At 41.5% G+C, this 27,897-nt stretch overlaps 1 protein-coding gene across 2 annotated transcripts in view; it reads left to right on the top strand.

The window, feature by feature from the left end:
* LOC115130175 (apoptosis regulator Bcl-2-like) overlaps positions 1-27,676 on the top strand; it is a 65,127-nt gene extending 37,451 nt beyond the window's left edge. For both annotated transcript variants that reach the window (XM_029661035.2, XM_029661036.2), the window contains exon 3: positions 26,554-27,676. In XM_029661035.2, the coding sequence (XP_029516895.2) occupies positions 26,554-26,688 (135 nt within the window). In that variant the 3' untranslated portion in view covers positions 26,689-27,676. The remainder of the gene's footprint in view (positions 1-26,553) is intronic.
* The last annotated feature ends 221 nt before the right edge of the window (positions 27,677-27,897 follow it).

Here is a 27,897-nt window from a genome sequence, read left to right as displayed (position 1 = left end):
GAATCTCTTCCATTATCAGAACTGGTGAGGCGTTCTAGAGATTACAGGACGATGGCATTTGTGAATATTAAAGAGATCTAAAGCGAAGGGAGTTGACCTGTTAATGGAGTGGTGCCAAGTCAAAAAATGAAAGACAGGAAACAAACCTTCCAAATCTATTTGCGGGGAAATGGTCGCTTCTGTACAATTCACCTTTTTTTTACTGTCCTTTTTTTACACTGAACAAAAATATTAACACAACATGTAAAGTGTTGGTCCCATGTTTTATGTGCTGAAATAAAAGATCCCAGAAATGTTCCATACGCACAAAAAGCTTATTTCTCTCAAATGTTGTGCACACATTTGTTTACATCCCTGTTAGTGAGCATTTCTACTTTGCCAAGACAATCCATCCACCTGACAGGTGTGGCATATCAAGAAGCACCTTCTACTGGGGATAATAAAAGGCCACACTAAAATGTGCAGTTTTGTCACACAACACAATGCAACAGATGTCTTTTGAGGGAGCGTGCAATTGGCATGCTGACTGCAGGAATATCCACCAGAGCTGTTGCCAGAGAATTTAATATTAATTTCTCTACCGTAAGCCACCTCCAAAATATTTGTGGATAATTTGGCAATACATCCAACTATCCTCACCACCGCAGAGCATGTCACGATCGTGTGTAGAGACGGACCAAGGCGCAGCGTACGTAGAGTTCCACATCTTTATTATCAAGTGAATCTTAGAACTAAAACAAATAAAGGACAAATGAAACGTGACTACGTGGTGCACAAACACAAAATAATATCCCACAAACACAGGTGGGAAAAACAGCTACTTAAATATTAAGTACGATTACCAGCTGCCTCTAATTGGGAAGCAAACCAAAACACCAACATAGACATTTTAAACTAGAACACTCCCTCGTCACGCCCTGACCTACTACACCATACTACACCATTATAATTATAATACACCCTTATACACAATTATATTCATTCGGGGACAGGTCAAAAAGCTAGCTTGCAGTTGCTAGCTAATTTGTCCTATTTAGCTAGCTTGCTGTTGCTAGCTAATTTGTCCTGGGATATAAACGTTTAGTTGTTATTTTACCTGAAATGCACAAGGTCCTCTACTCCGACAATTAATCCACACATAAAACGGTCAACCGTATCGTTTCTAGTCATCTCTCCTCCTTCCAGGCTTTTTCTTCTTTAAACTTCATATGGCGATTGGCATCTAAACTTTCATAGTATTACCACGACGACCGACGAACTCTGTTGTCTTTCAATAACCCACGTGCCATCTCCTCATTGGTTATACCCACATGGGCTATTGAATCTGCTTCTATAAACCAATGAGGAGATGGGAGAGTGAGGACTTGCACCACGATCAGCTTCACAAATAGAACTGACTTCTATTTTAGCTCTTGGCAACTCAGACACTCATTGGCGCGCGCGAGCAGTGTCGTCAACATGTAACTCAGTAAAATATTTTACATTTATTTAACTAGGCAAGTCAGTTAAGAACAAATTCTTCTTTTACAATGACGGCCTTATGACGTCATTGTAAATGGCCTTATTTTACAATGTTGCATGTTGCGTTTATATTTTTATACAGTGTAAGTATTGTGCAAGCATTGGCCGTTTTGGTTTCAACTCACATTTAGGTCATGTACAACCCTTCCTAATCTGAATGAGATATCAGAAATGGCGTTATGGGAACCTCACCTACACTGTAATATCATTATCATCGAAGTAGTTGTGAAGTGGTTGTTGAATCAATGGCCGTATCCGAAACCTGTCTTACCTACTACTTACAAAAACAACTGTTTGTGTACTAATCATATTACATACTATTAAATAACATACTGTTTAGTATAAATGTATTCAGTAAGCAACCAACATCAACATACTAGGATCACCCATACTGCCAGTGCGTCACCTAATGCGCTTTTGAATTGTTTCCTGTCATTGATTCATTTTGGTACAGTCGAGTTTTAATGACTCCAACCTAAGTGTATGTACACTTCCGACTTCAACTGTATATTCAGACCCGTGTCTGTGTTTGAGGATTATTTGATGGTTTCCTGGTGAACAGACCTTTATACCTAGAAAAAAAGGACAGACAGTTGAAGTCGGAAGTTTACATACACTTTCAACCACTCCACAAATTTATTGTTAACAAACTATAGTTTTGGCAAGTCGGATAGGACATCTACTTTGTGCATGACAAGTAATTTTTCCAACAATTGTTTACAGACAGATTTTCACTTATAATTCACTGTATCACAATTCCAGTGGGTCAGAAGTTTACATACACTAAGTTGACTGTGCCTTTAAACAGCTTAGAAAATTCCAGAAAATGATGCCATGGCTTTAGAAGCTTCTGATTGGTTAATTGACATAATTTGAGTCAATTGGAGGTGCACCTGTGGATGTATTTCAAGGCCTTCCTTCAAACTCAGTGCCTCTTTGCTTAACATCATGGGGAAATCAAAATAAATTAGCCAAGACCTCAGAAAAAAAGCCAGACTACGGTTTGCAACTGCACATGGGGACAAAGATTGTACTCTTGGAGAATCAAAAATAGAACTGTTTGGCCATAATGACCATTGTTATGTTTGGTGGAAAAAGGGGGAGGCTTGCAAGCCGAAGAACACCATCCCAACCGTGAAGCATGGGAGTGGCAGCATCATGTTGTGGGGGTTCTTTGCTGCAGGAGGGACTGGTGCACTTCACAAAATAGATGGCATCATGAGGTAGGAAAATTATGTGGATATATTGAAGCAACATCTCAAGACATCAGTGAGGAAGTTAAAGCTTGGTCGCAAATGGGTCTTACAAATGGACAATGACCCCAAGCATACTTCCAAAGTTGTGGCAAAATGGTTTACGGACAACAAATTCAGGGTATTGATGGGGCCATCACAAAGCCCTGACCTCAATCCTATAAAACATTTGTGGGCAGAACTGAAAAAGCGTGTGCGAGCAAGGAGGCCTACAAACCTGACTGAGTTACACCAGCTCTGTAAGGAGGAATGGTACAAAATTCACCCAACCTATTGTGGAAAGCTTGTGGAAGACTACCGGAAACATTTAACCCAAGTTAAACAATTGAAAGGCAATGCTACCAAATACGAATTGGGTGTATGTAAACTTCTAACCCACTGGGAATGTGATGAAAGAAATAAAAGCTGAAATAAATCATTCTCTCTACTATTATTCTGACATTTCACATTCTTAAAATAAAGTGGTGATCCTAACTGACCTAGGATAGGGAATTTTTACTAGGATAAATGTCAGGAATTGTGAAAAACTGAGTTTAAATGTATTTGGCTGAGGTGTATGTAAACTTCTGACTTCAACTGTAGGTGTCTAGGAGCAGTATTGCTTCACCCACCTTTCTTTAATTTGATATAGCAATCCTCTGAGATCTATAGTGCGACAGCAGAAAGATCACATGGAATACCCCAGTATGGTCTTAGAGAAAATGAATCTGATGGGCATGAATTCCATGTTTGGTGTCTAGATATCACAGAAGGGGTCTTTTAAGACTTACAGTATATGAATTCGAAATGATGATCTTTAAGGTATGACTAGACCGCATTTCTCCATATCATTTAATCCAATGTCTTTACATTTACTGTTTGTTTGCTGGTTACCATCGTTACTTGGACTCAGAAAGGGGGGGAAAGCACTGTACAACTAAGCCCCAACTGTACAATTATGGTACTTATATCTGCAGTGTGGGCTCCAAGTTTTGGAGTTGGCAGCCTTAGGTAATGCATGGAATGCAACCAAAACAGCAATGTTTTATTTTGTACCGCTTACCTAAATGAATGTGCACTCTGCTGAATATGTGCGGGTTTTGAAATCAAAAGTCTCTCTCTCTCTCTTCTCTCTCTTTTCCTCCAAGACTATAAACAAGCTCGGAAATGCTTGCCAGAGCGTAAGGAATCATTATGCAAATTCTTAAGAGTATATTCCCAAGAAGCATGAATTGCTGAAGAAATTGCACGAGCAAGCTCTCTCAGAGGGTCAAGATAATTTGACACGTCTCCCCAAACCATGTTGTGAGGTGCATGCAGCCCCTGCTTGCAGAATATATTTTAAAGCATTTCTGTGATGATCCATAGCGTTAGCGTATGTTAGCTAATGAGGAGCTATCTAGCATATCCCACACAAAGACCCTTCTTTTATCATCGCCATCTTGATCGATTGTGGTCTGGCTCTGACTTTGAAGATATAGAACTTTGATCCAAGAAAGCCTGTTGGTGGAATGTTTTAAACTATACTTGAGGCCTTTTTTTTTATTCTCCAAAGAGCATGCATTGTAGGCCTATATAAGCTACATTTTTAGTTGAACTGCAGTCATTATAACAGTTCCGCAGGTAATATAAGTACTTTCCCTCAGACTATGTTTTGGCTAGTTGGCAGGCATTTCGTGCCTGAGAAAACACACACAACTTACAACTTATGTCATGGTCTCAAAATATATATATGCTTATATACTGCTCTACAAATTCAATGTTTTTCACTTGCCTGAATGCCTTTCCCTTTGTCCATCAGGACAGTCAATAGCCTTAAAGCAGATTGCTGAGGTAACAATACCTCCTACCTAAGCGGGTTAAAGGAAATATTCCTTCTTTTACAGATTAAGCTCAGTCTACCATTTCAACAACATCATATTGTTCTATAAAGAGACTGCAGAAAATCTGAATTTACATTCTTCTGTCATAACAACACGGGTCAATGTTTAGTAACATCTCAAAATCACCCCAACCCATATTTCACAAAGAAGCGTCTCAATATAGGAGTGTCTCAGTAAATGTTTTATCAAATGTATAGATTTACACTTCAATGTATCATGACGTAGAAGCAGTTATGTTGGACCATGGTATTTTACAGCAATTGTTATTACATATCTCAGTGTTTTGAGAAATAACACATTGGAAACACGTATCTTCCTCTATCTTTTTTACTAAAAAACATAGAAACGTGCCATTTTCACATACAGTATGTTGATGGTTGGGGTGGTGCTAAAGAGATGATGAATATGAAGTAAAACATTTTTTAAATGTCCCTTTAGGTGTCATCACTCTTTCTTGATATTGAAACATGTATCCTCATAACCCTTGAGACTAAGCCTGATAACTCTCACCACATGCCACACCCAAGGGCTTTTTAAAATATGAAATCTCCTAACTATGACCCTGGGGCCTTGTGCTAGTTGGCTGTTGCTAAACCCACACTAACGCTGTGCAACCTCGGTGCAATGGCTTCTCCCTTTTGAATGTGTGGGATCTTCAGTCGCCCACTGGTTCCCCCTCCTCTTCTGTAGCAATGGTTTCCTCCCAGCCTGGGTTGCTTGTGGAGATTCTGAGCTAAAGTAACACAAAAGCTTTCACTGGTTTCAGAGGCTAAATGGTTAGCTTGGCCCTTAGCCTGCAGGGTCCTCACATTGCATTATTTATTCCTCATCCATTATTGCGCATTCTCACTTGAAAGTGGACATTTCGCCCTTGAATTAGTTGTTGAATTCAATATAATTGACTTGGGATTCAAATGGAACAAGATCAAGGGCAGAGAGACCAGTCAAAGTGTGGGCTCTATTCAATCAGTATGGCGGAAGTTCAGCTTTGCAGCGTGATTGAAATGTAAAGGCAGTGTTCCTGCATCAGCGGAGACTGCATTCACAGTAAACACTGCATATGTCGACTCAATCAGAAATTACCTTTATGTTTTCCATCGCTCAATCTGTAATGCTTCAGCCATACAGATCGAATAGAGACTATTCTTCCTAACAGGTTTTTAACAGGTCTCGGTAAAGGTCATTATATTTGAGTTGAGTTAAACTGGTTTAAACCTTTAAAGCACTGAGAAGGAATACCAACAGGAACTGCCGATGTAGACTTCTACTGGGAGAGAGATTTATTTAGAAGTGCACATCGTGCCTCTCAGGGTAGAGGCAAAGCACTTGTTCCCTTCCCCCAGTCCGTGAGAGATCTGTGCCAATCCCAATCCCAGAGAAACTGCAGCCAAAATCGCCCTCGCACTACCGCCTCTTACCACAATCACGCCTCCATCTCACGCATTCCAATAGTGCACATCGACCGCACATTCAAAACAGTTTGCAGATTAGACATCTCTACTAACTACAATACTAATGTTATACACTGGACTAAAATATGAACGCAGCATGTTTCATGAGCTGAAATAAAAGATCCCCAAATTTTCCATAGGCACAAAAATGTTATTTATCTCCAATTTTGTGCAGAAATATATTTACATCCCTGTTAGTGAGCATTTCTCCCTTGCCAAGATAATCCATCCACCTGACAATAATAGCATATCAAGAAGCTGATTAAACAGCATCTTGTGCTGGTGAGAGTAAAAGGCCACTATAAAATGTGCAGATGTGTCACACAACACAATGCCATATATGTCTCACGTTTTGAGGGAGCGTGCAATTGGCATGCTGACTGCAGGAATTTCCACCAGAGCTGTTGCCATAGAATTTAATGTTCATTTCTCTACCATAAGCCACCTCCAACATCGTTTTAGAGACCACGCCAGCCCAGGACCGCCACATCCGGCTTCTTTACCTGCAGGATAGTCTGACAAGCCACCCAGATAGCTGATGAAACTGAGGAGTATGTCTGTCTGAAAAACTCATTCTGATTGGCTGGGCTTGGCTCCCCACCCCTGCCCAGTCATTTGAAATCCATAGATTAGGACCTAATGAATTTATTTCAATTGACTGATTTCCTTATATGAACTGTAACTCAGTAAAATCGTTGACATTGTTGCATGTTGCATTTATATTTATATTCAGTATAGAATCCCCCTCTTTAGAAATCAGCCTGAATGTTGCAAAACATTAGCCAAGTTCTATATTTAAGTTAATTGTCTGTTTGTTAGAAGCGAACAGACCTGGGTTCAAATACATGTGTATTTCAGTATGTAGTATTTAAAATCAAATCAAATCCAAAACAAGTACTTTTATTTGAGTAGTTGAACGGTTATTTATAAAAACCAAATAGCCTACCAAATTGTATTTGAGAGTATTTTCAAATACTATTTTCAAATATCTGGGTTAAATGCATGGGGCTGTATTTGAGTCAGTGTATTTTAGTGTTTTCAAATACTTTCCAAGTGTATTTCCAAATACATTCAACATCATATGTGTTGTAAAACCAATTTGCGAGTTTAAGAACCCAACATTGAAATATGTTTTGAATATTTATTGAGGAAATGGAATGAGAATGAGAATGAGGATTTGGGAGGTGAATGAGAATGGAGCGGGTGAAGCCAAGGGCTGCAGATGAAGGATCCAGGGGGTGTACTCTGTTTGGCTTGGATTCTCAGGTAGACATCATCGTCAGTTAGGCTGCTGTGGTGGTGGTGGTAATTGTAAGTCGCTCTGGATAGTCGCTCTGGATAAGAGCGTCTGCTAAAGGACTTAAATGTAAATGTAAAATTCCCCCCCCCCCAGGAGATCTTTGGAAGAACCTAAGAGATACTAGATAGAAGTGGAGGGATGCAAAGCTTGTTAAGGCTGGAAATGCACAGTTTCATGCAATGTGACATGCACTGCATAACAAAGAGGAGGAATGTTAGTTTGGTCAGGTTTAAGTAGGGTTGCAGTGGTTAAGGAGAGTGAGGACAGGTGTGGAGGCTGATGAGCAATTAGTTGCAGCTGATGCTTGTTGAGGAGCTGCGTTCAAGGCAACTAGAATTTTTGTTCATTTTTAACACCATTAAAGTCCATAAAAAATATTGACTTAATTAATTTAACTTAAAGAGAGATATGACACATGTCATCGATGGGGATATTTTTTCCTCAGAAGAAGAAGTAGATAATGGAAATGGATGGAAATGTTACCTCAACTACTTCGTACCCCCGCACATTGACTCAGTACCGGTACTCCTTGTATATAGCCTCGTTATAGTTATTTTGTTATTGTGTTATTATTTCCTTTTTATATTCAGCAAATTTTATTGTTTTTTAACTGTGTATTGTTGTGAAAAGTGCTCGTAATTAAAGCATTTCACTGTAAAGTCTACACCTGTTGTTTTCGGCTCAGGTAACAAATAACATTGGATTTGATTTTGATTGGAAATGCCATACTGGAGTGTCTCATGTACAGTCAACCAGCTGCTGCTGCTGTTGTTGTCTCTTGCCCATATAACTCTGTCTATGTAATAACCAAGGGCAGGTTACCAGTGTGTAACTGTATGCCCCTCTGTTCGGTCCTCCCATGCCTATTTGTTCCAGTAAAAGTCTCTCTCCCCCTCTCTCTCATTTCTGGGCAGTCTTCACAAAAACAGGGCATCACTATCTCTGATTCATCATTTCAGGGAAATGTGAACCGGGCCTTAATGTATATTTTGTGCGGTTTCATGGTGTTATTTGTTACAATAGAGGCATTTGTTAGTAGGGCTCTCCAACACTGTCATGGAGAGCTACCAACCCTAATCTAGCGCACCTCATTCTAATAGTTATCTGGTTGATAAGATTCATCAGGTTACAACGAGTTAGAGTGAAAACCTACAGGAAAGTAGCTCTCCAGGAACAGTGTAGGAGAGCCCTGGTCTCGTAGGCCTTGGGCCCTTTAAACGTTTAAGCAATGCTAAGCCATTAGAGTTAGTAGGCCTAATTCAATTAACATCACCAATTTCCTCTAAATTAGCATTAGCAGTACTAATAACACTAATGTTCTTTGCCCTAGAAAGCCCCTTTCTTCCATGCATGCCAGCTGGGATGTTTTAGCAGGAGATGGGTGGGTAGAATAGGGAGGGATAGTGGTTAGGTTACTAATCGCTGGGGTGGAAATCACCAGCACATGCTGTCAGCTGGTGCCAGTCATCGAGTGATGACTCTGTGTGCCAGTCCATTTTCCTCTTAATGCGCCAGCTCTGCTTTCAGATGAAAGAGTTTTATCGAGCGCCAACACACTGCCACGCGTCTGTTTATTTTTAGCATTAGCAGCACCTATAGTACAGTAGTGTTCTCTGATAGCACTGAAAACCCAGATATTGTCTTTTGAAGTTTCTCATTGTTAAATGGTACAGTAGTGTAATGATTGTAATGAAGTATGCACCTCCTATTTGGTGAGGTTGTTGACCCTTTAAATATAAAAGTATTCTCCCTCTATTTCATCTCCCACAATCAGAGAATGCTACTCCTTTCTGGGAGTTCATTTAACTTTTCCAATTATCTGTACATTGTTTTTAGTAAATTAATAATGATTTTTTAATTTCCACATAATGGATCACTGGAAGAAAATTAGTATTTGTTTCCTTGAGAAAGTGTTGGGCCTTACCGGAAGCCAAGCCTTAAGGGGGTTCCGCCTGACACATGTGATGTATTGCATGTAACACCATCTTAATCCCTTGCTGGATTCATATTTAATGCCCTGGTCGTAATAAGGGAGTATGTATTTACAACAGGCATCAAGCTGCTAAATTATGTATAAACGTTGAGTTGATAGACATCAGGTATGAGACCGATACTCTTCCAGGGAACACTTTGGAGGATGATTCTCCACTTCTCCACAAGATGGAAGTTTGTTTATGGCAGATGTTGAATTTGATGCGTTGATTATTCCTCCCAAATCGTCAAGGTCATGATGCCGTGGAGCATCTGGAAAGTGAGCCAGGATACTGCTATGCCTATCCTAATGTGGAAACAGAATCGATGGATAGGTGAAGAGGTCATTGTGTGTGTGTGTGTGTGTGCGTGTGTGTGTGTGTGTGTGTGTGTGTGTGTGTGTGTGTGTGTGTGTGTGTGTGTGTGTGTGTGTGTGTGTGTGTGTGTGTGTGTGTGTGTGTGCACACGGGGAGGGATAATGTTCACTCAGACACACTCCAATTGTAATTATGAAGAGTGATGAGACAAAATCCATCTACAAAGAATTTAAATGTTTTCAGCAAAGCCTTAAACAAATACTCGTGGCTAAATGTTACCTCAAGACCTGCTGCAGATACAGTAGGCCCACCTCTTTAAATACCCCAGTTTTCACTCTCCGTAACAAACTACTAATACTAATAATGCTCAAGGTAACATGTAGTAATAAACGGTTGGTAATGGGATAACGGAAACCAAGGACGTACAAATCTATACAAAAGCTGGATTTTCAATAATTGAATTGTTCAGTCAAGTCATAAAAGGCCCCGGTTTTAAAGGCTGAATGGGTGTTGGGTTTCAAAGAAGCCTCTATGAAAGTGCCCAACATGATATGGAGCCAGCCGTTCAAACAGAACAGTGGACCGAAGCTTTATGATGGTGAGCCAGGCTTTGACTAAATAAAAAATAGATACTGTACAGTATATGAATAAAAGATATCTTGAAATTCATAACTTGACAGTGTCAAGTGATAATACATGTTGTGCTTTCTCTTTAACTGAATTAACGTTTTATTTCAATTTACCATTTCAATTTAAATACTTAGTGTTTGTTGGCACTTTGCTTGGTGAGACACTTGAAAGTGCAGAGCAGGGTTATTCTTGAGTCAAAAGCCTTTTTTTCCATGCCCTTGATTGTTGCCAAAGCAGTCTTGCGAAGAAAATGTTTCTTGTTCCTTCTGATAGTAACATTTTGTAAGAACTTTGAACATCCTCTGACAATGCCCTCTGACCCTGAAGGATTCATATGCTATCAGTGCTTCAAAAATCCAACCACAACAATCAACCTGTAGATGGCTCATCGAGTAACACAGTAATCGAAAATATCCTCCTGCGGCATGATGTTATAGTCTCTGTCATTAGGAGCATAGCAATAAGGCAGTATGAATATGTACATTATTCCTCACCAAATAGTTTGGGGTTTTGTTTTTGTTTCTTTTCATCTTTTTTTGCCTCTGCTTTCGGGGAGAGATTGAGTTGCGGCTCTCACGGGGAGTGAGCGAACTTGAGCTGCCATGGGAACACAGGGTATGGTTGAAGCCGGGGGACTAGATTCTGTGGCTCCAACATCAAACAACCTCGATGCCATTGTGTGACTAGCCACACACATACAGTCACTCACACACACACATTCTGAATGTATGTGGTTGACGTGAAGGAGAGATTGAACAAGAGAGAATTGACTGAGGAAGGGAGGCGCATGCACGTACCGATAGGACACATGGGGTGTGAGTAGGTCCATTTTGTATAAAACTATGATTATATGTAGAAACCAGACAGCAAACTTTAAATCAATCCTCTAAACTTGATAAATCAACATATCCCCAAGCAACTGGGAGAGTGTGAGCTTTCATTTTTGTACCACAGCAAAGCAATCAGCTGGTAAAACAGTGCAGCGACACAACAGTCCAATGGAACATGGCCTCCTTCAAAGGAAAAGGAAAGGACAAAGGGCAACAAGAGTAATAAACAGTTAAATGCTATCCAGGAAAACATAGCTAAAATACTCTCAATGCTCACAAAAACGATCAAAAAGACAAGAGGCTATCGTGTCAGACATGTACAAACAAGGTGTGCGCGTGGAACAAACAAGAAAAAAAAAATGGGCCTTTTGGAAACAAAGTTAGAAACTTTAGAAGAAGAATCGGACCAGCACGATAACAGAATGAGACGTAACAACATGAGAATATTGTCCTTACAAGAAAAAAGGAGACCTTTTCAGTTACGTTGTCAAACTGATATCAGAGAAACTTGACGTGGGTATATCACCAGAGGATCTGGACCGATGCCATAGGCGTGAAACAGAAGAACCCTAAACACCCACGGGTAGTAAACTTCAAACTATGGAACTATCAGACCAAAGTCAACATTCTGAAGGCACAAGGGGGGGGGGGGGGGATGAGATCAAAATCCAAGGCCAGACCATTCGATTCGTCAAGGACATGTATCCTAAACTGAGAAAGAAATGCAAAGAATACCTGCCAATCAAAGTCACTGGAGGAAAATGGGACCAAATCTCAACTCCGCTTCCCAGCAGTGCTGTAGGTATGGAAGGGAATGCAAAGGATGGAATTCACAAGCGCAAATGAAGCCTTAATCGAGCTGCAAGAAACCTTTCAACTTGAAGGCCTACAAACGTTACTTCCAGACTTGGAATCGTATCAACTCGCCACCCAAGGCTTTTACTTAAGACATATTGTACATTGCACTAAAGAGGAACAATGGGTACATATTGAAGATGAGCATGCTCATCCCCAGAATCTTTTCAAGTGTCTGTTTTCAAAAGGTGGATCTAACAACATTAAGAACTTTGACATCAGGTTTGCACATCGATGTTAAACTAGACATTGAGCCGATACCGATATTGGCATTTTTAGCTAATATTGTCCGATTCCGATATGTTCACCGATAAATCGTGCATCCATATAAACTAATGTACATAATTTATTATACAAGAGACAAAATTGACAAATACTATAGCACAACAGCAGAGTCATGTCTTAAGTGTAAAACTAACAGTGACTCGATGTTTCATGCCTTCTTTGAGTGCTATAAAGGTGGAATATATTACAATATAAATGTACTTTTAATCCATCGATCTGCATATTTCAAGACATGGCATATGTGACTGACCACCTTGATTTAGTCTTATGTAGCAAAAAAAAATTATTTTTATTTTTTACATTGGATAAAAGCAGAGACACAGAGCTACAAAATGGTATATCATACACTGCATTTAAAGGAACAATGGGAAAGTCATTCTGCTTTGAAAGTTGATCAACTTAACCTCACTTTTGAGAAAATGGCCCTTCAAATGTTTTGGTACTACTACTGGAGAGCCCTCCCTTGTCTACACCCATTCAGCATTGTTCACACCCTTTTAAGCCGGCCCCACTCACCTCTTTAAGGATTCACATGTGAGGTCATGTGCTAAACAGTGAGTAATGTAGTAAAGATTAAGACTAAACGTGGTAAAAGTAGTAGCCTACAATAAGGAAAAATTCCAGGTAAACAAAGTGTCCAGATAAAAATATGTGTTTCAATATTAGATGACACTTACCCAGACACACTTGTCTAAATTGGTGGGTCAAATGACTAAAACCAAAGGGAAAATATGTATAAATGATAATGGCCCGACATTCTTCACTTTTTCCAGCTTGCTAATAATCACCCAAATTAAAGCTAGACAGTCAGATTATAGAAAATTCCAAAAACAATGGATATAGGATTATTTTTTGCAAATTTTGACGGGGAGGAAATGTAACCAATTTTCAGTGCAGCCCTCCGAACCTTGTTGAAGACAGATTTTACCCCAGGGGCTGCATTGATTTGGCCACTCCTGGTCTAGGCAGTCAATCCATTATCTGTCAGACGAGTGAGAACTTGAAAAACATGACCTTGGCAGTGTGTCTCTGTCTCTGACTCAGCTCTTGACACCCCGCCCCATGACGGAGAGAACGCCATCCCGTCCATTCTGGAACGCTGTGGTTGTTCACGGGTTTGCAGGTGCTGGGCGGTCGTGTCTATGTCTCGCTCTGTCTCGCTTCTAGACACAAGCGGGTGTCCGACACTGCAGGGATTGCACCCCATGCAAATTAGTAGCAAGCCATGGATGTGAGTCAGATTCTCAACAGCTGTGGCTTTTTACACATGCACATACACACACACACACAGTTACACATATACAGGAACATTCAAGCACCCAAATCATACTTCAGCTTCATATGGCTTCCTGTGATTTTGTGTTGTTGTGTACAATATGCAGCACCTGTTCATCCTGCAAAATAGCATGCCTAAGTTACCAAGCCAAAACAATCTCAAGTCTCACTCAATCCTGTAGCCAAGCTCAAGGAATGTCTCACAAGGCTCATCCGTTCAATCATGAGGAAACATGCCTCTGGGTCAGTTTTTTTCCTCTGTGATGGTTTAAACCCTCAGAGCAGATGAATTAGCTGGCCGCATAACAATAGCTAACGCGGCCAACCACAGATGCTAAAGGCCAAGCAGGTCTTCACTGCTCTGTGGTGGAAGAGGCCAACAGTTCCTCTGGCCATTAATACATCAGATTATAAATAACTCCCAGCACCTTTTAAAGAAGAGAGGAAGAGAGTCCTGGTGAATGGGGAGACCTAATGCCTCCACAGACTTTGTGAATGGCCTCCTGACTCTGTTGTGGTCAGTGTGTTCCATCCTTATAAGGATAGTGACAGTTGTCAGTGACACAGGGTTGGATTTCAGAGTGACAGAGGCATCATTTCTTCAGATTTCCTGGGCGGCTTGGCGCTAAACCAAGAGATGACTTAACCTCCCCCACAGATTTAACAGCATAGACACAGCAACTCTAGACTAGGAACTAAGAAACTCTTCTTCCTTTGTCGTATTTTACAATTTGGACTAAAAGAGAGAACGGTTTATATTGGGGCAGGGGCGTTCATCTTCTCAGTGACGGTTCAGCACCCACCCAACCTATCTGCCTTTTCTTCCTCCCTCATACATCATTCACTTTGACTAGCTAATACACACACAGTAATGGTCCATGTCCCCCACACAGTAACTGTCCATGTCCCTCACACAATAACGGTCCATGTCCCTCATACAATAACGGTCCATGTCCCTCACACAGTAACGGTCCATGTCCCTCACACAATAACGGTCCATGTCCCTCACACAATAACGGTCCATGTCCCTCACACAGTAACTGTCCATGTCCCTCACACAATAACGGTCCATGTCCCTCATACAATAACGGTCCATGTCCCTCACACAGTAACGGTCCATGTCCTCACACAATAACGGTCCATGTCCCTCACACAATAACGGTCCATGTCCCTCACACAGTAACTGTCCATGTCCCTCACACAATAACGGTCCATGTCCCTCATACAATAACGGTCCATGTCCCTCACACAGTAACGGTCCATGTCCCTCACACAATAACGGTCCATGTCTCTCACACAATAACGGTCCATGTCCCTCACACAGTAACGGTCCATGTCCCTCACACAATAACGGTCCATGTCCCTCACACAATAACGGTCCATGTCCCTCACACAATAACGGTCCATGTCCCTCACACAGTAACGGTCTATGTCCCTCACACAGTAACGGTCAATGCAATGTTGAGCATTTCACACAGTTAAGGTTTTATTTTCAGCTGGCTTTAAGGTGGCGCTACTGTTAAACGCCTGTTAGTTTGCAATTTCGTTATGTAAAAACTGGTGCACTGGCATTTTCCAGTTCTAACGCCAGGTTCTGTAATTTACCTGTCTAACATCAGCACCCTTCTGCTCAGATGGGATGGGGGGAAATATTTGAGGAGTGTCCTTAAAAACATCATGATCCAACGTCCTTATTTCAGGGAGGTCTGGCAGGGATATTTAAGACCAAATAAAAGCTGGTTTAAGAGGTAACACGGATGGTTATGTCATGAATGTTGACGGCAGAAAACGCAGCCTATCCAGCCGTGACACACACTGCCCATATGAGCATGGACCAAGATGTGCTTTTGGTGCTATAAACACTATAAACACATAAAACACTCATGCTATGCTTAAACCAAGCATATCCTCCCTTCTTCTCAATGAAGTCTGTTTTCTTTTTGTCCTGACCAATGTAGCTAATCAAGTAGGCTAGTCAAGACTGTCAAAGTGTTTGGCTTGTGAGACTGCTTGGAAATAAATCTTAATCACCAAAGCTTTATTCAAATATCAAGTTTTTAGAGGAGCTAAACAGTGAGCTGACATTCCCTTTTTGTCTACGTATTGTTGACATTATCTTAGCCATGCTTTGGACGTGCCTAAAACCTCCTCCATGATATAGGCTAAATGTATCCATTGTTTTTCATTGAATTTGATTAAAACCAAAGTTATTAGAATGATTCACTGTCCAATGCAAATTCTGGAGAAGTGTAAATACGATCTATCAGATGGTTCCAATATGTACACTACCGTTCAAACGTTTGGGGTCACTTAGAAATGTCCTTGTTTTTGAAAGAAAAGCACATTTTTTTGTCCATTTAAAATAATATCAAATTGATCAGAAATACAGTGTAGACATTGTTAATGATGTAAATGCAGTTTACAGTAGGCCTAGCCCCTTTATCAGTGTGAATGCTATTTATATATTTCAACATTGAAGCTATACAATTACTTACAACAGTGGAACAACAGGTTCAAGTGAACATATTTAGCAAAGATGGGATAGGTATACATTTAGTTATTTTGTTTCTGTAAGCTGTTTAACAAACAGCCTAAAATTGGAGTTGATTCCAAGGCAATACATCAAAGACCAGACCTTTCGCGCCAATGCCAGCCACTTTCGCCAATAATTCTGGTTGTGAAAATAGCAAAAATATTTCTGAACCTACAGCAAAAATATTTCAGTACCTATAGCGGTACCTATAGCGGTACCTATAGCGATACCTATAGTGGCACCTATAGCTCTACCGCCAGCACTTTGATTGACCGTTGCGTTAGGTTTGTTAAAATAGATCCCTAAAGGTTAGCTAAGGTTCTTACAGCGTTTAACTCCGTGTTTTACATTTTTTTTAATTTGCTTCTGTTCAAGGACAAGAAATTTGTCACGGATACTAAATGGTAAACTCTGGTCTTTTTTCATTGGCTAACATCAGAAATGGACCAGTAACTGAAAGGTCGCTATTTCGAATACCCGAGCCGACAAGGTGAAAAATCTGTTATTGTGGCCGCCGTACTACAATGGCTAACCCTGTAAAACAACATATTTTACTGCACCTATGTGGTGTATGTAAACAATTTAAAAGTTTGCATGTGACACTTTTTATACTTTCTGTGGGAAAGGGATTTTCACGGAAGACCCTGTTGTCTTCACTACATTTTGGGCACATGTATATGGGGGCAGGGAAACAGGAGGGAAAGGAGAGACAGCTGGATTGGCTCTCTTGGAGCTTTTGGCAGAATGGTGAATGAAACCAGATCGGTGGACCGCATTGGCTCGGACTAGATTGACCCCATCCCACTACTTCCACTTTCTGTCCTGTGCATCGGTTGTTGATAGCTTTGCTCAGCCACGAACAGGATTTACACACTCAAATTACCAATGTGACTCTCAATGGCCCAAAGCAGGCTTTGAGAAGTAACACATGCAACATGTCTGTTTATAGCAGAAACAAACAAGCATACACTATGTGACAGATGGGAAATATATATTTTTAATCTTCATTACAAATTAGATTATTGGTTACTAGGGATGTTTATACTTACATTTTATTCATTTAGCAGACGCTCTTATCCAAAGCGACTTACAGGAGCAATTAGGGATAAGTGCCTTGCTCAAAGGCACATCGACAGATTTTTCACCTAGTCGACTCGGGGATTCAAACCAGCAACCTTTCAGTTACTGGCCAACGCTCTTAACAGCTAGGCTACCTGCTACTTATGTGTGTGATACCATGCACTGTAAAAGAGGCCGCTGTAAGCAGATCTAAGCCCTTGTCCCCAAAACAACAACAAACAGAACTGTATCCGGAGATGAACCAAAACAGGACCAGCAGAAGGTAGCTTCAATAGGAGGAGAGGGCAAGGGGATGAAATAAAAACCCATTAAGTAAAGTGGAGATGGGAGGGGACATGCCCCCACCCACCAAGATATAGGGCCTGCCACGTGTGCCAATCTCATTACCCATAAGGCTTTCCTGAAAAAGCAACAGTCTGGCCCTCCTCTAGGTTCAGTATCTAGTGTTCTGTTTCAACTCTCCCGGCCCTCCTAATCCTCTCATATCAGTGTGAGGCTGCCCTCCCCCGGTCACAGGGTTCAATGCCCCCCCCCCCCAAAAAAATACAAGCCGAGAAGGGGAGACATAGGAGGGAGGGGGGATTGCACCTTGACCCAGTAATCCAATGCATCCTAAAAAGGTAATTACTTGCAGTTTAATCTCCTGACTCTGGTATAGTGCAATAGACAAAATACAAATCTCTCTCCCTCCAGGCTTTGTACATTTAACAGCATTATTCATGTCTCACTCTTACTTATGCCAATAGCATTGTTAGGCCTTAAAGAACAACAGTCAAACTGTGTTTCATCATTAAATGAAGGATATTCTCTGAGGTATAAAGTGTGAGGAAAGAATCATATAACGTCTTGACTAAGCTGCAGCTCTATGTGTGCTACCGCAAGTTAGTTACAGCTCCCTGAGAATGTCTCAGTATCACTTTTTGTATTAAACACATGATAACATGATAGCAAAATAAAAGCTATGAAACTGGGTTGACAAGATGTTCATCTTTCCTCTGTGGAAAATTAAAAAAAACATCACACAGGGACAACATTGCATCTGCCCCAAACTACTTCATATAGACAAAATAATTGACTGCTTCCTGCGTTGCACTCACCCAGCCGTGGGGTGCATACAGATGGAGGTGCACGTTCAGGCCCTGTGGCTACTACATCAAAGTGAACAAAACCCCCCTCCCCACCCCTACTCTCTCTCTACCACACATGCATGCACACGCACACACACCATGGCCTACACACTGATTGGATAGGACTGGGAGGATGTGTGCTTTTTTAATTCCCAAATGCGTTTTTATCTGTGATACTGACCCCCTGAGGGAGGGCAACCTGGGAAGGGCCACAGGGGCCCCTGAAGTCAGAGATGGGTCAACCTGTGCACAGCAGGGGGGGTCCGTCTTCACCTCCGTTACATTGCCTTAATGACTGAATCTTGTTTATCTCAAAGAGAAAAAACAGCTTTTAAGACCTCATTAGTCCACGGGGCTCCATGAAAGTGCGCTGTAAGGAGAGGAACTGTTGCTAGGGTAACAGCTAAAAGGAAAGTTCCTTGAAATGAACAAATATAATTTCAGTGTCGTGGTCAGGGGCAATAAGGGCATAGTTTGTGTGCTTTTGTCGCATGTTCATTTCCCCAGGTAGTCACACTATTTTGTTTTATTATTTGGCATCAATGTATCTGTGACAAGCTATACAAAAGGTACTATGCATATATCCCACGTTGACATAGTTATTTCTGTATTTGACATGTACTGTATGAATCATTCTAAAACGTTGAACCGTTCTCACGCAGTGGTCCTTTTAATTAGATGAATGCACTAATTGTACGTCTCTCCGGATAAGAGCATCCACTAAATGACTAAAATGTCAAATGTAATTGTTGTTTGTATATCCCAGCATGCATCTGTTCCAATGAGAACACTCCTCTTCTTAGGCAGCTCAGTATAGTGTGAACTGTGCTCTGTTCACTTTCCCATGGTGCCTTTATATCTATGACCAGCTAATTCATTTGCTCAGCTGAAAACATGGCGGGGGTAAAAAAAAACAGACCCAGAGGCATCCTTCCACGTGATTGAATGGAGACATTGTACGATATTCCTCCTGTTCAGCTCAGGGGTTGTGTGAAACTTGAGGTGTTTTTGGCTGTATGATAAAGTTGTCGGATGTTACACGTTAGCTCTGCTTAGTGGCTGTGGGAAAGGATGTCATAATGTGTATGGCTCGTAGGAGGCCTGTGGGCCAAACACACATCATGGGATAGGCAGCAAGTAGATCAGCGAATTGTCACACGCTTGAACTCAGGAGTGTGTGAGTGTGCATCTGAGCTCATCATGGGACAACTCACACACTTCTAAACTCAGACACACATAATACAGCCACATCTGAGTACAGTATACACACACAGCACACACATACATACACACACAGCACACACATACATACACACACACACACACAGCACACACATACATACACACACAGCACACACATACATACACACACACACACAGCACACACATACATACACACACAGCACACACATACATACACACACAGCACACACACATACATACACACACAGCACACACACACACACAGAACACACACATACATACACACACAGCACACACACATACATACACACACACAGCACACACACATACATACACACACATACATACACACACAGCACACACACACCCACACAGCACACACACATACATACGCACACACACATACATACACACACAGCACACACACACACAGCACACACACATACATACACACACACACACAGCACACACACACACAGCACACACACATACATACACACACACACAGCGCACACACGCATACATACACACACAAACATTGTTAAATCTTATCACATCACTCTGTCAAGTTGTCTTTTCCAGGGCTGGCTACATTTGACATGTGATGTGACAAAGCCAGAGACATGGAGGCTATAACATGAACTATATTTCCTTGAACATACAACAACAAATCAAATGGCCCAGCTATTGAAGCCGATAACAGGTCCACTGTCATCTGACAGAGTGGGTGGGCCTGGATTGGAAGCCTCCCCATTTTCTGAGAGTTTTGCTTCCTTTCTCCTCGATTGCGATATCCCTCTGGCTAACTCTTTTTAGAATGTCTGCCAGGAATGAGGCCCTCACACTAAAATCTGTGTGTCTGCCGAGGTAGGGGGAGGAGGTTGGGGGGGTTCAAACACAAATGAGAGACAGGGACGTGTTGTTGCCAACGTGTGACAGGTGCCTGAGCAGGGCAAAGCCCTCAACGTTCCTGTTCTCATTCTCAACTCCCTGTTTAGCCTGACAAGAGTCCAAGAGGAGCCCTTTTCTCACGAGGAGAGTCCTTTGTTGGAGCTTTGAGAACTAATCTCTTCTTGTTTTCTCAGTCATTCCACCTTAAGAAGACTACCATACCTCGAATTGACCCACCTACATCATTTGATCAAAGCGATTGAATATCTGAGAGAGAGAGAGAGAGACAGAGAGAGACACAGAGACAGCAACACAGAGAGAGCGAGAGAGACAGCAACACAGAGAGAGTGAGAAAGAAAAACCGAGAGTGAGAAAGTGAGACACATAGTGAGACAGAGAGAGAGAGAGACTGGAATATGAGAGAGAGAGATGGGAATATGAAAGTAGAAGGACGAGACCGAGGGAGAAAGGAATGAGAGAGATGGAAATTAGAAAGAGAAAGAAAAAGAGAGTTTGATTGTCTCTCCACGATAAGCCATTTTATCATGCTGACCCTCCAATGAACCGAGAGAGGAAACTCCCCAGATGAAGAATTCCCCCATTATCCAGTCTATGCCCTAATCAGCATATCATGCAAATTCGTCTAAATCCCATCCATTTGGCTAATCCCCTGGATTAAACGACCTAATCAAGCCCTTATTAACCCATGTGTGGGTACAGTGAGTCAGAGACTGTCACATTTGGCAGGCTATGTTACAATACCTGGGCTTTGATCCAAGGCATTAGGGAAAACTCTGGGAATGGGCTTGGTTGACTTCTTGGGCTGCATACAAAGCAAAGTCTGTAAAACAAAGAATTACATATGTTTATCTAGCAGTTATTGGATGTGGCATTCTGAAGATTCACAACTTAGTCTAACCCTTTGTAAAGAATCTCAGTAAATATTAGTACAAAGGCAAGTGAATAACCATGTTTTTTTATTCACCTAGGGAAGATATCAAATGAATACTCCTCGCGTCTTCTTTCGTCATCTCCTTCTCAAAACCCATTGGATGAAAAAGTAAGAAGTCCCTCCCCTCTGACCTTCTCCTCCAATTGGTTTTGAGAAGGAGATGAGAGAGGATGCGAGGAGTATGCAATTGAGATATTCCCCTAGACACAGTTAGCATTAGCAGTATGTAATCTAAAACAACCCACTCAACGTCGACTAGACGTTGAATTGACGTATGTGCCCAGTGGGAAGTAGGCTAGTATATCCTGGTGACCATGACAGCACTGGTAAAACCTGCTGGGTTCCTGCTCGGTTACCTCAGTTAGCTAGCTCAGCTCCTCCAGCAGGTCAGAGTTGTGTTCAGAATCCATTAGCGCTGGCTTTGGGCAAACCTAGCTGGTCGGTTTAAACACACGCTGGAAGCTCACCTAATGACATGTTTGCCGAGGTGGGGGGAAAAAGCAAACAGAGATGGCAACATGTTGGAAATCCAAGGGCCCTGTCTGTTACCAACCCTCTGGCTAGTGAACAGGACCATAGAGCAACCTGGAGAGAGAGATATTAGGACAGCACCATAGAGCAACCTGGAGAGAGAGATATTAGGACAGCACCATAGAGCAACCTGGAGAGAGAGATATTAGGACAGCACCATAGAGCAACCTGGAGAGAGAGATATTAGGACAGCACCATAGAGCAACCTGGAGAGAGAGATATTAGGAGGACAGCACCATAGAGAAACCTGAAGAGAGAGAGAGAATAGGACAGCACCATAGAGCAACCTGAAGAGAGAGAGAGAATAGGACAGCACCATAGAGAAACCTGAAGAGAGAGAGATATTAGGACAGCACCATAGAGCAACCTGGAGAGAGAGATATTAGGACAGCACCATAGAGCAACCTGGAGAGAGAGATATTAGGAGGACAGCACCATAGAGAAACCTGAAGAGAGAGAGAGAATAGGACAGCACCATAGAGTAACCTGGAGAGAGAGAGAGAGAGAGAGAATAGGACAGCACCATAGAGAAACCTGAAGAGAGAGAGAGAATAGGACAGCACCATAGAGCAACCTGAAGAGAGAGAGATATTAGGAGGAAAGCACCATAGAGCAACCTGAAGAGAGAGAGATATCAGGACAGCACCATAGAGCAACCTGAAGAGAGAGAGATATTAGGAGGACAGCACCATAGAACAACCTGAGGAGAGAGATATATCAGGACAGCACCATAGAACAACCTGAAGAGAGAGAGATATTACGACAGCACCATAGAACAACCTGAAGAGAGAGAGAGATATTAGGAGGACAGCACCATAGAACAACCCGAGGAGAGAGATATATCAGGACAGCACCATAGAGCAACCTGAAGAGAGAGAGATATTAGGAGGTCAGCACCATAGAACAACCTGAGGAGAGAGATATATCAGGACAGCACCATAGAGCAACCTGTAGAGAGAAACAGAAGAAAGAAGGGGGGGGGGGGGGACGACGAGAGAGTGTGTGTGTGTAGGGAGGGGGGTGTATCAGGTGATCAACAAAGCAGCTGTTGTTGCGGGTGTAAACACCTAATAGCCCTTGCTTGTGGAATAAACCGTGACATCAAACCAGCGTTGTCCATGTTATGGACAGCTCTCTATCACGGTACTACTGTGTAGCCCCATACTGTAGAAGTATGACCGTGACAGCAGAGAGCCAGTGTGACATTTATGGTTTACAGTACATGCACGAGGTTGTTCTGTTGACACTGGATATGCATGATGAACTGTACTTTCCTGGACACCTGTTCCCCTCGCTGGAATCGATGAATTGGAATTACCCGTGATATGACTTTTATTAATATGGTAATGAGGTATGTATGCTTATGATGCAGTTCCTATGGTGATGCTGATGTGTTCAGACTGAGCCAATCGAGGAATTTCCCACGATGTCATCAATCAATTTTTTGTTTAATGTGTGTTCTCGTAAATGTAAACTTTGAAAGATGCTCCCCTCGATTTCCTACTTTTATTACAGTAAGCACCTTGGTGGAGATTAGAAGTGTAAACAATGGCTATGTACGTCATATTGCTGGAAGAGAGGGTATTTTGTACATAATATGATGCGGTGCTCTTCATGCTCCAAGACACAGGATATCGACCTGTGGCTGTCAGAGAAATGGTCAAAGACGTGCACTTTTCTCATAGTCACATAGTTTACAATTAGGGAAAGTACGTGTGTATGGGAAATTGGGAATATTACATACTGGAAGGCTACTTTCATATCCTATCCATTCTGACTAGAGGATTATCCTAGGTTATGAAGACAGACTTTTGTGTGAGCTACACTAATGAATCTATGGTGCTGAATATTGCATCGGCACTCTGACTTGAGCTCAGAAGAAGCGTGATCTCTAGCCAGAGTACTCAGCAGCACATTTCCTCTTTCTCTCTCCCCTTCTACTCTGAGTCATTTTGATGTGCAGCAGTTGTGGGTTAACCTCCTCCCAGCACCAGAAGCATGCCGTTACCACTCCTTCTCTTTCCACCCTTTCCTCTCGGTCTCTCCTCTTCACTTCTCGTCATCTGCTCTAGCTGGTTTTGATGTGCAGCAGTTGTGGGTTAACCTCCTCCCAGGCAGCACATTGGGGAAGCTTCCTTCCTGCAAGCTGTTCAGGGCTAAGAAGCTAAAAAAAACGGGTCTGCCCTGCAGATATTCTCTCCACTGACAAGATGCTGGAACCAGTGGGAAGGGGAATCATACAATCCAAACAATTGCGCACGAGCCGGCCCCTCACTGGGCTAGAACACTGGGGCCTGAACGCAGCCTACGGGCTTGAGCTGTAGATGAGAGTCTGTGCCAAATGTAATGTGGTACAAGCACGCTGCAATAAAAACACGGCTTTACTTATTAAGCAGTCTACTCCACTGTGTATGGGGTCTGGGGAGGGGAGGAGAAAATGGAGGCACACTAGTATTCAGTTTACCAACCACACACACACACACTGGGATCTAGGGTTCTGGAGCTTAAAGCTACAATATGTAGCTTCGTTATACTCGCATTAAAACCTGCTAACCATGTGTATATGACCAGTAGAATTGTATTTGTATCTTTTTGTGCGACCATACCAAATTCACATAGAAATGTGAGTTATAGATCTTTCTCCTTGAAAGCAAGTCAAAGAAGCGGTAGATCTATGTGCGCTATTTCTATGCTTCCCATTCTTCAGTTTAGTTTTAGCGTCTTCTACTTTCAGTTTTGTGCCCCAGCTTTCAACAGCTGAAAATATCATATTTTTGGTTGTGGAAAATATATTTCACAGTGGTTTAGATTGTTTAATTATTTTCTACACAATGACTACTTGTTTTGTCATATAAACTGAAATTAGGATAACTATTTAAATTTCAGCAACCAAAGGCCATAGAAAAGACACACACACACTTAGATTTCACAAGGTCTGGGAATACAGTGTTACATATCCAGCTCTTAGTACACAACCTGGGTCGCATACACACAGGAATACAGTTTACAGTGCGAAACAACCTTAAAATATGTAAAACACTGGAGGCAGTCTAGCACTGGAGGCAGTCTAGCACTGGAGGCAGTCTAGCACTGGAGGCAGTATAGCACTGGAGGCAGTCTAGCACTGGAGGCAGTCTAGCACTGGAGGCATTATTGTATGCTCTAAATTGGTAAAGATCTAACCTGAAGACGCTGTACTGTGTATTGTTATAGTGTACTGTGTATTGTTATATTGTACTGTGTTGTTTTATTGTACTGGACTGTGTGTTGTTATATTGTACTGTACTGTGTATTGTTATATTGTACTGTACTGTGTGTTGTTATATTGTACTGTACTGTGTATTGTTATATTGTACTGTACTGTGTGTTGTTATATTGTACTGTGTGTTGTTATATTGTACTGTACTGTGTATTGTTATATTGTACTGTACTGTGTGTTGTTATATTGTACTGTGTGTTGTTATATTGTACTGTACTGTGTATTGTTATATTGTACTGTGTTGTTATATTGTACTGTACTGTGTATTGTTATATTGTACTGTGTGTTGTTATATTGTACTGTACTGTGTATTGTTATATTGTACTGTGTTGTTATATTGTACTGTACTGTGTATTGTTATATTGTACTGTGTATTGTTATATTGTACTGTGTGTTGTTATATTGTACTGTACTGTGTATTGTTATACTGTACTGTGTATTGTTATATTGTACTGTGTGTTGTTATATTGTACTGTACTGTGTATTGTTATATTGTACTGTACTGTGTGTTGTTATATTGTACTGTGTGTTGTTATATTGTACTGTTCTGTGTATTGTTATATTGTACTGTGTTGTTATATTGTACTGTACTGTGTATTGTTATATTGTACTGTACTGTGTGTTGTTATATTGTACTGTGTGTTGTTATATTGTACTGTGTATTGTTATATTGTATTGTACTGTGTGTTGTTATATTGTACTGTGTGTTGTTATATTGTACTGTACTGTGTGTTGTTATATTGCATCAGATATGCATTCATAATTTTTCCATCCAGTTTTTAAAAAGCAACAAATTACCAGGAACAGCTATTCATTAGGGTTATCCCCTTGCTAGTCATATTAGTATTACACTCTATTACATTCCACTAAACATGTTGGGGGAAGAACCTGAACGTTTCCTTGTAACCGGACCAGTGGACAGATTTGGGGAAGAACCTGAACATTTCCTCTTGTTTCAAAACCAGATAATATGCACAGATACATTTGTTTGTGGTTTGTAGTTGTGTGGGATCGGATGTTTTGGTCTTACTTACTGTATGCCTGGTATGCAAAGAAGCTGTGTGACTGTGTGTGTGTGACTGTGTGTGTGTCTGGGGGGGGACACACACGCTAAGGAGCTTTCTTGCAGAGATGCTGGCTGTGAGACATGGTTGTCTATTCCTCTGTCTTTTGTCCCTGTGTGTACCACAGACAGAGGAGGCTCAGGGATAGAGCCACAGAGATATGGGCCCCATGTAGCCATGGTCATTGAGACATTTTACTGATGCATAGTGTCTATATAGATCAATGAAAAAATTACATTGAGGGCTTGATGGGGCACGAACTGATATTATAACAAACTAATTTACATGGCGAGTGAATGTTCAGTAATTAGAATAAAGAACAGTTGTAGTGATGATACTAACCTCTCTCTCTCTCTTTCTCAGGACGCCTTTGTGGAGATCTATGGGCAGCAGAGGATCTCTGCCTTCCACTCCTGGCCCTACCTAAAGACAGTATTCGGCCTGGCCGCCCTGGGTGCAGCCGGAGTCACCATTGGAGCCTTGTTCATCCAGAAGTGATATAAAAGACCCCAGAGGACCTTTCCCTCCCTCTCGCCTCTCCTACCAGGTTCTTACCCAGTAGCCCAAAAAAGAAAGGCAAACAGCACTTTTTTCCCTTGAAAAACTGGCGACCTATAACTTTGCTGTGCACGGACTACAATATTTCGTCTCTCGTTCCTCGCTTTTTCTTTTCTCTTTGAAAGCACCTCACAGCTCAGCACTGCCCATCCCGGGCCTGTAGCCCGGTTCAATCCCAGAGCTGCCGGATCTTCAAAGGAGACCGCACCGCTCTGTTGCTTGGTTGCTTATTTCATATTCCATGACCCGTCCTCTTGCGTATTGAAAAGATGAAAAAGAAAAATAAGTATACAAATCAATCACACGGAACGCAACATGTTTTTTCTGACAAATGCAGCCTTGTATATTCATACAGACTTACAGATGGATTCACCCAATGCGTACTGTATACTAGACAGCTACCAACAGGGAATATCATTGGAAAGATTGCATACACACTTGATCATTTTATACTAATGCATAAACACATACCAATGGGTAGATACTGAATGTTGCAGGCAAACATATTCACACAAACTCATGTGTGTGCTCTAACAATTACACAAATGACTTTTATGATGTATGGTTAATGAACATAAGAAAGGTGATTGTTTATTCATAAACTGAAAAACAAGATTTTCTTTCTTTTTAATAACTATTTTCAGCATGATTCTGTGGTGTATGTAGCATGTAACATTGACAGAAAAGTAAAACATTTTTATAAAACATCCCAAATGTACTGTACATACAGCTTCCATCGCCAGCATGAGTGGTGAAAGTGGTCGTTTTTGCCTGAGTGACCATTTATGCATGATGACTTTTGACGACAGGAATTATTGGTTTGTTTTTCTAGTTTGGGTGGTGAAGGCTCACTGTGCACAAACCCCCAAGGGAACTTCAATCAAATCCAATAGATGTGAGAATTTCCTATTAAAGTTCTTGTCTCTGATTCGTCCCCCATGTTTCTTTGTTTGTGGAACACAAGAGCGTGACCTAAATGTTGAGAAGGAATATTCTCCGGAGTTTCTCTCGCTTGCTGTATATTCTAAGGATCGAAAGCCATTTTCAAGCGCACCTGAATGTATTATAGCCAGTCCCAATGTGCCACCTACCCTTTGGCCCAAACCCTGATGGGATAGTAAATCGAGGATAGTATAACGAGGATAGTAA

Source organism: Oncorhynchus nerka, linkage group LG6 (genome assembly GCF_034236695.1).
Source record: "Oncorhynchus nerka isolate Pitt River linkage group LG6, Oner_Uvic_2.0, whole genome shotgun sequence".
NCBI lineage: Eukaryota > Metazoa > Chordata > Actinopteri > Salmoniformes > Salmonidae > Oncorhynchus > Oncorhynchus nerka.
Note: the sequence above shows the minus strand (reverse complement) of the source record. Positions and strands in the feature narration are given on the sequence as shown.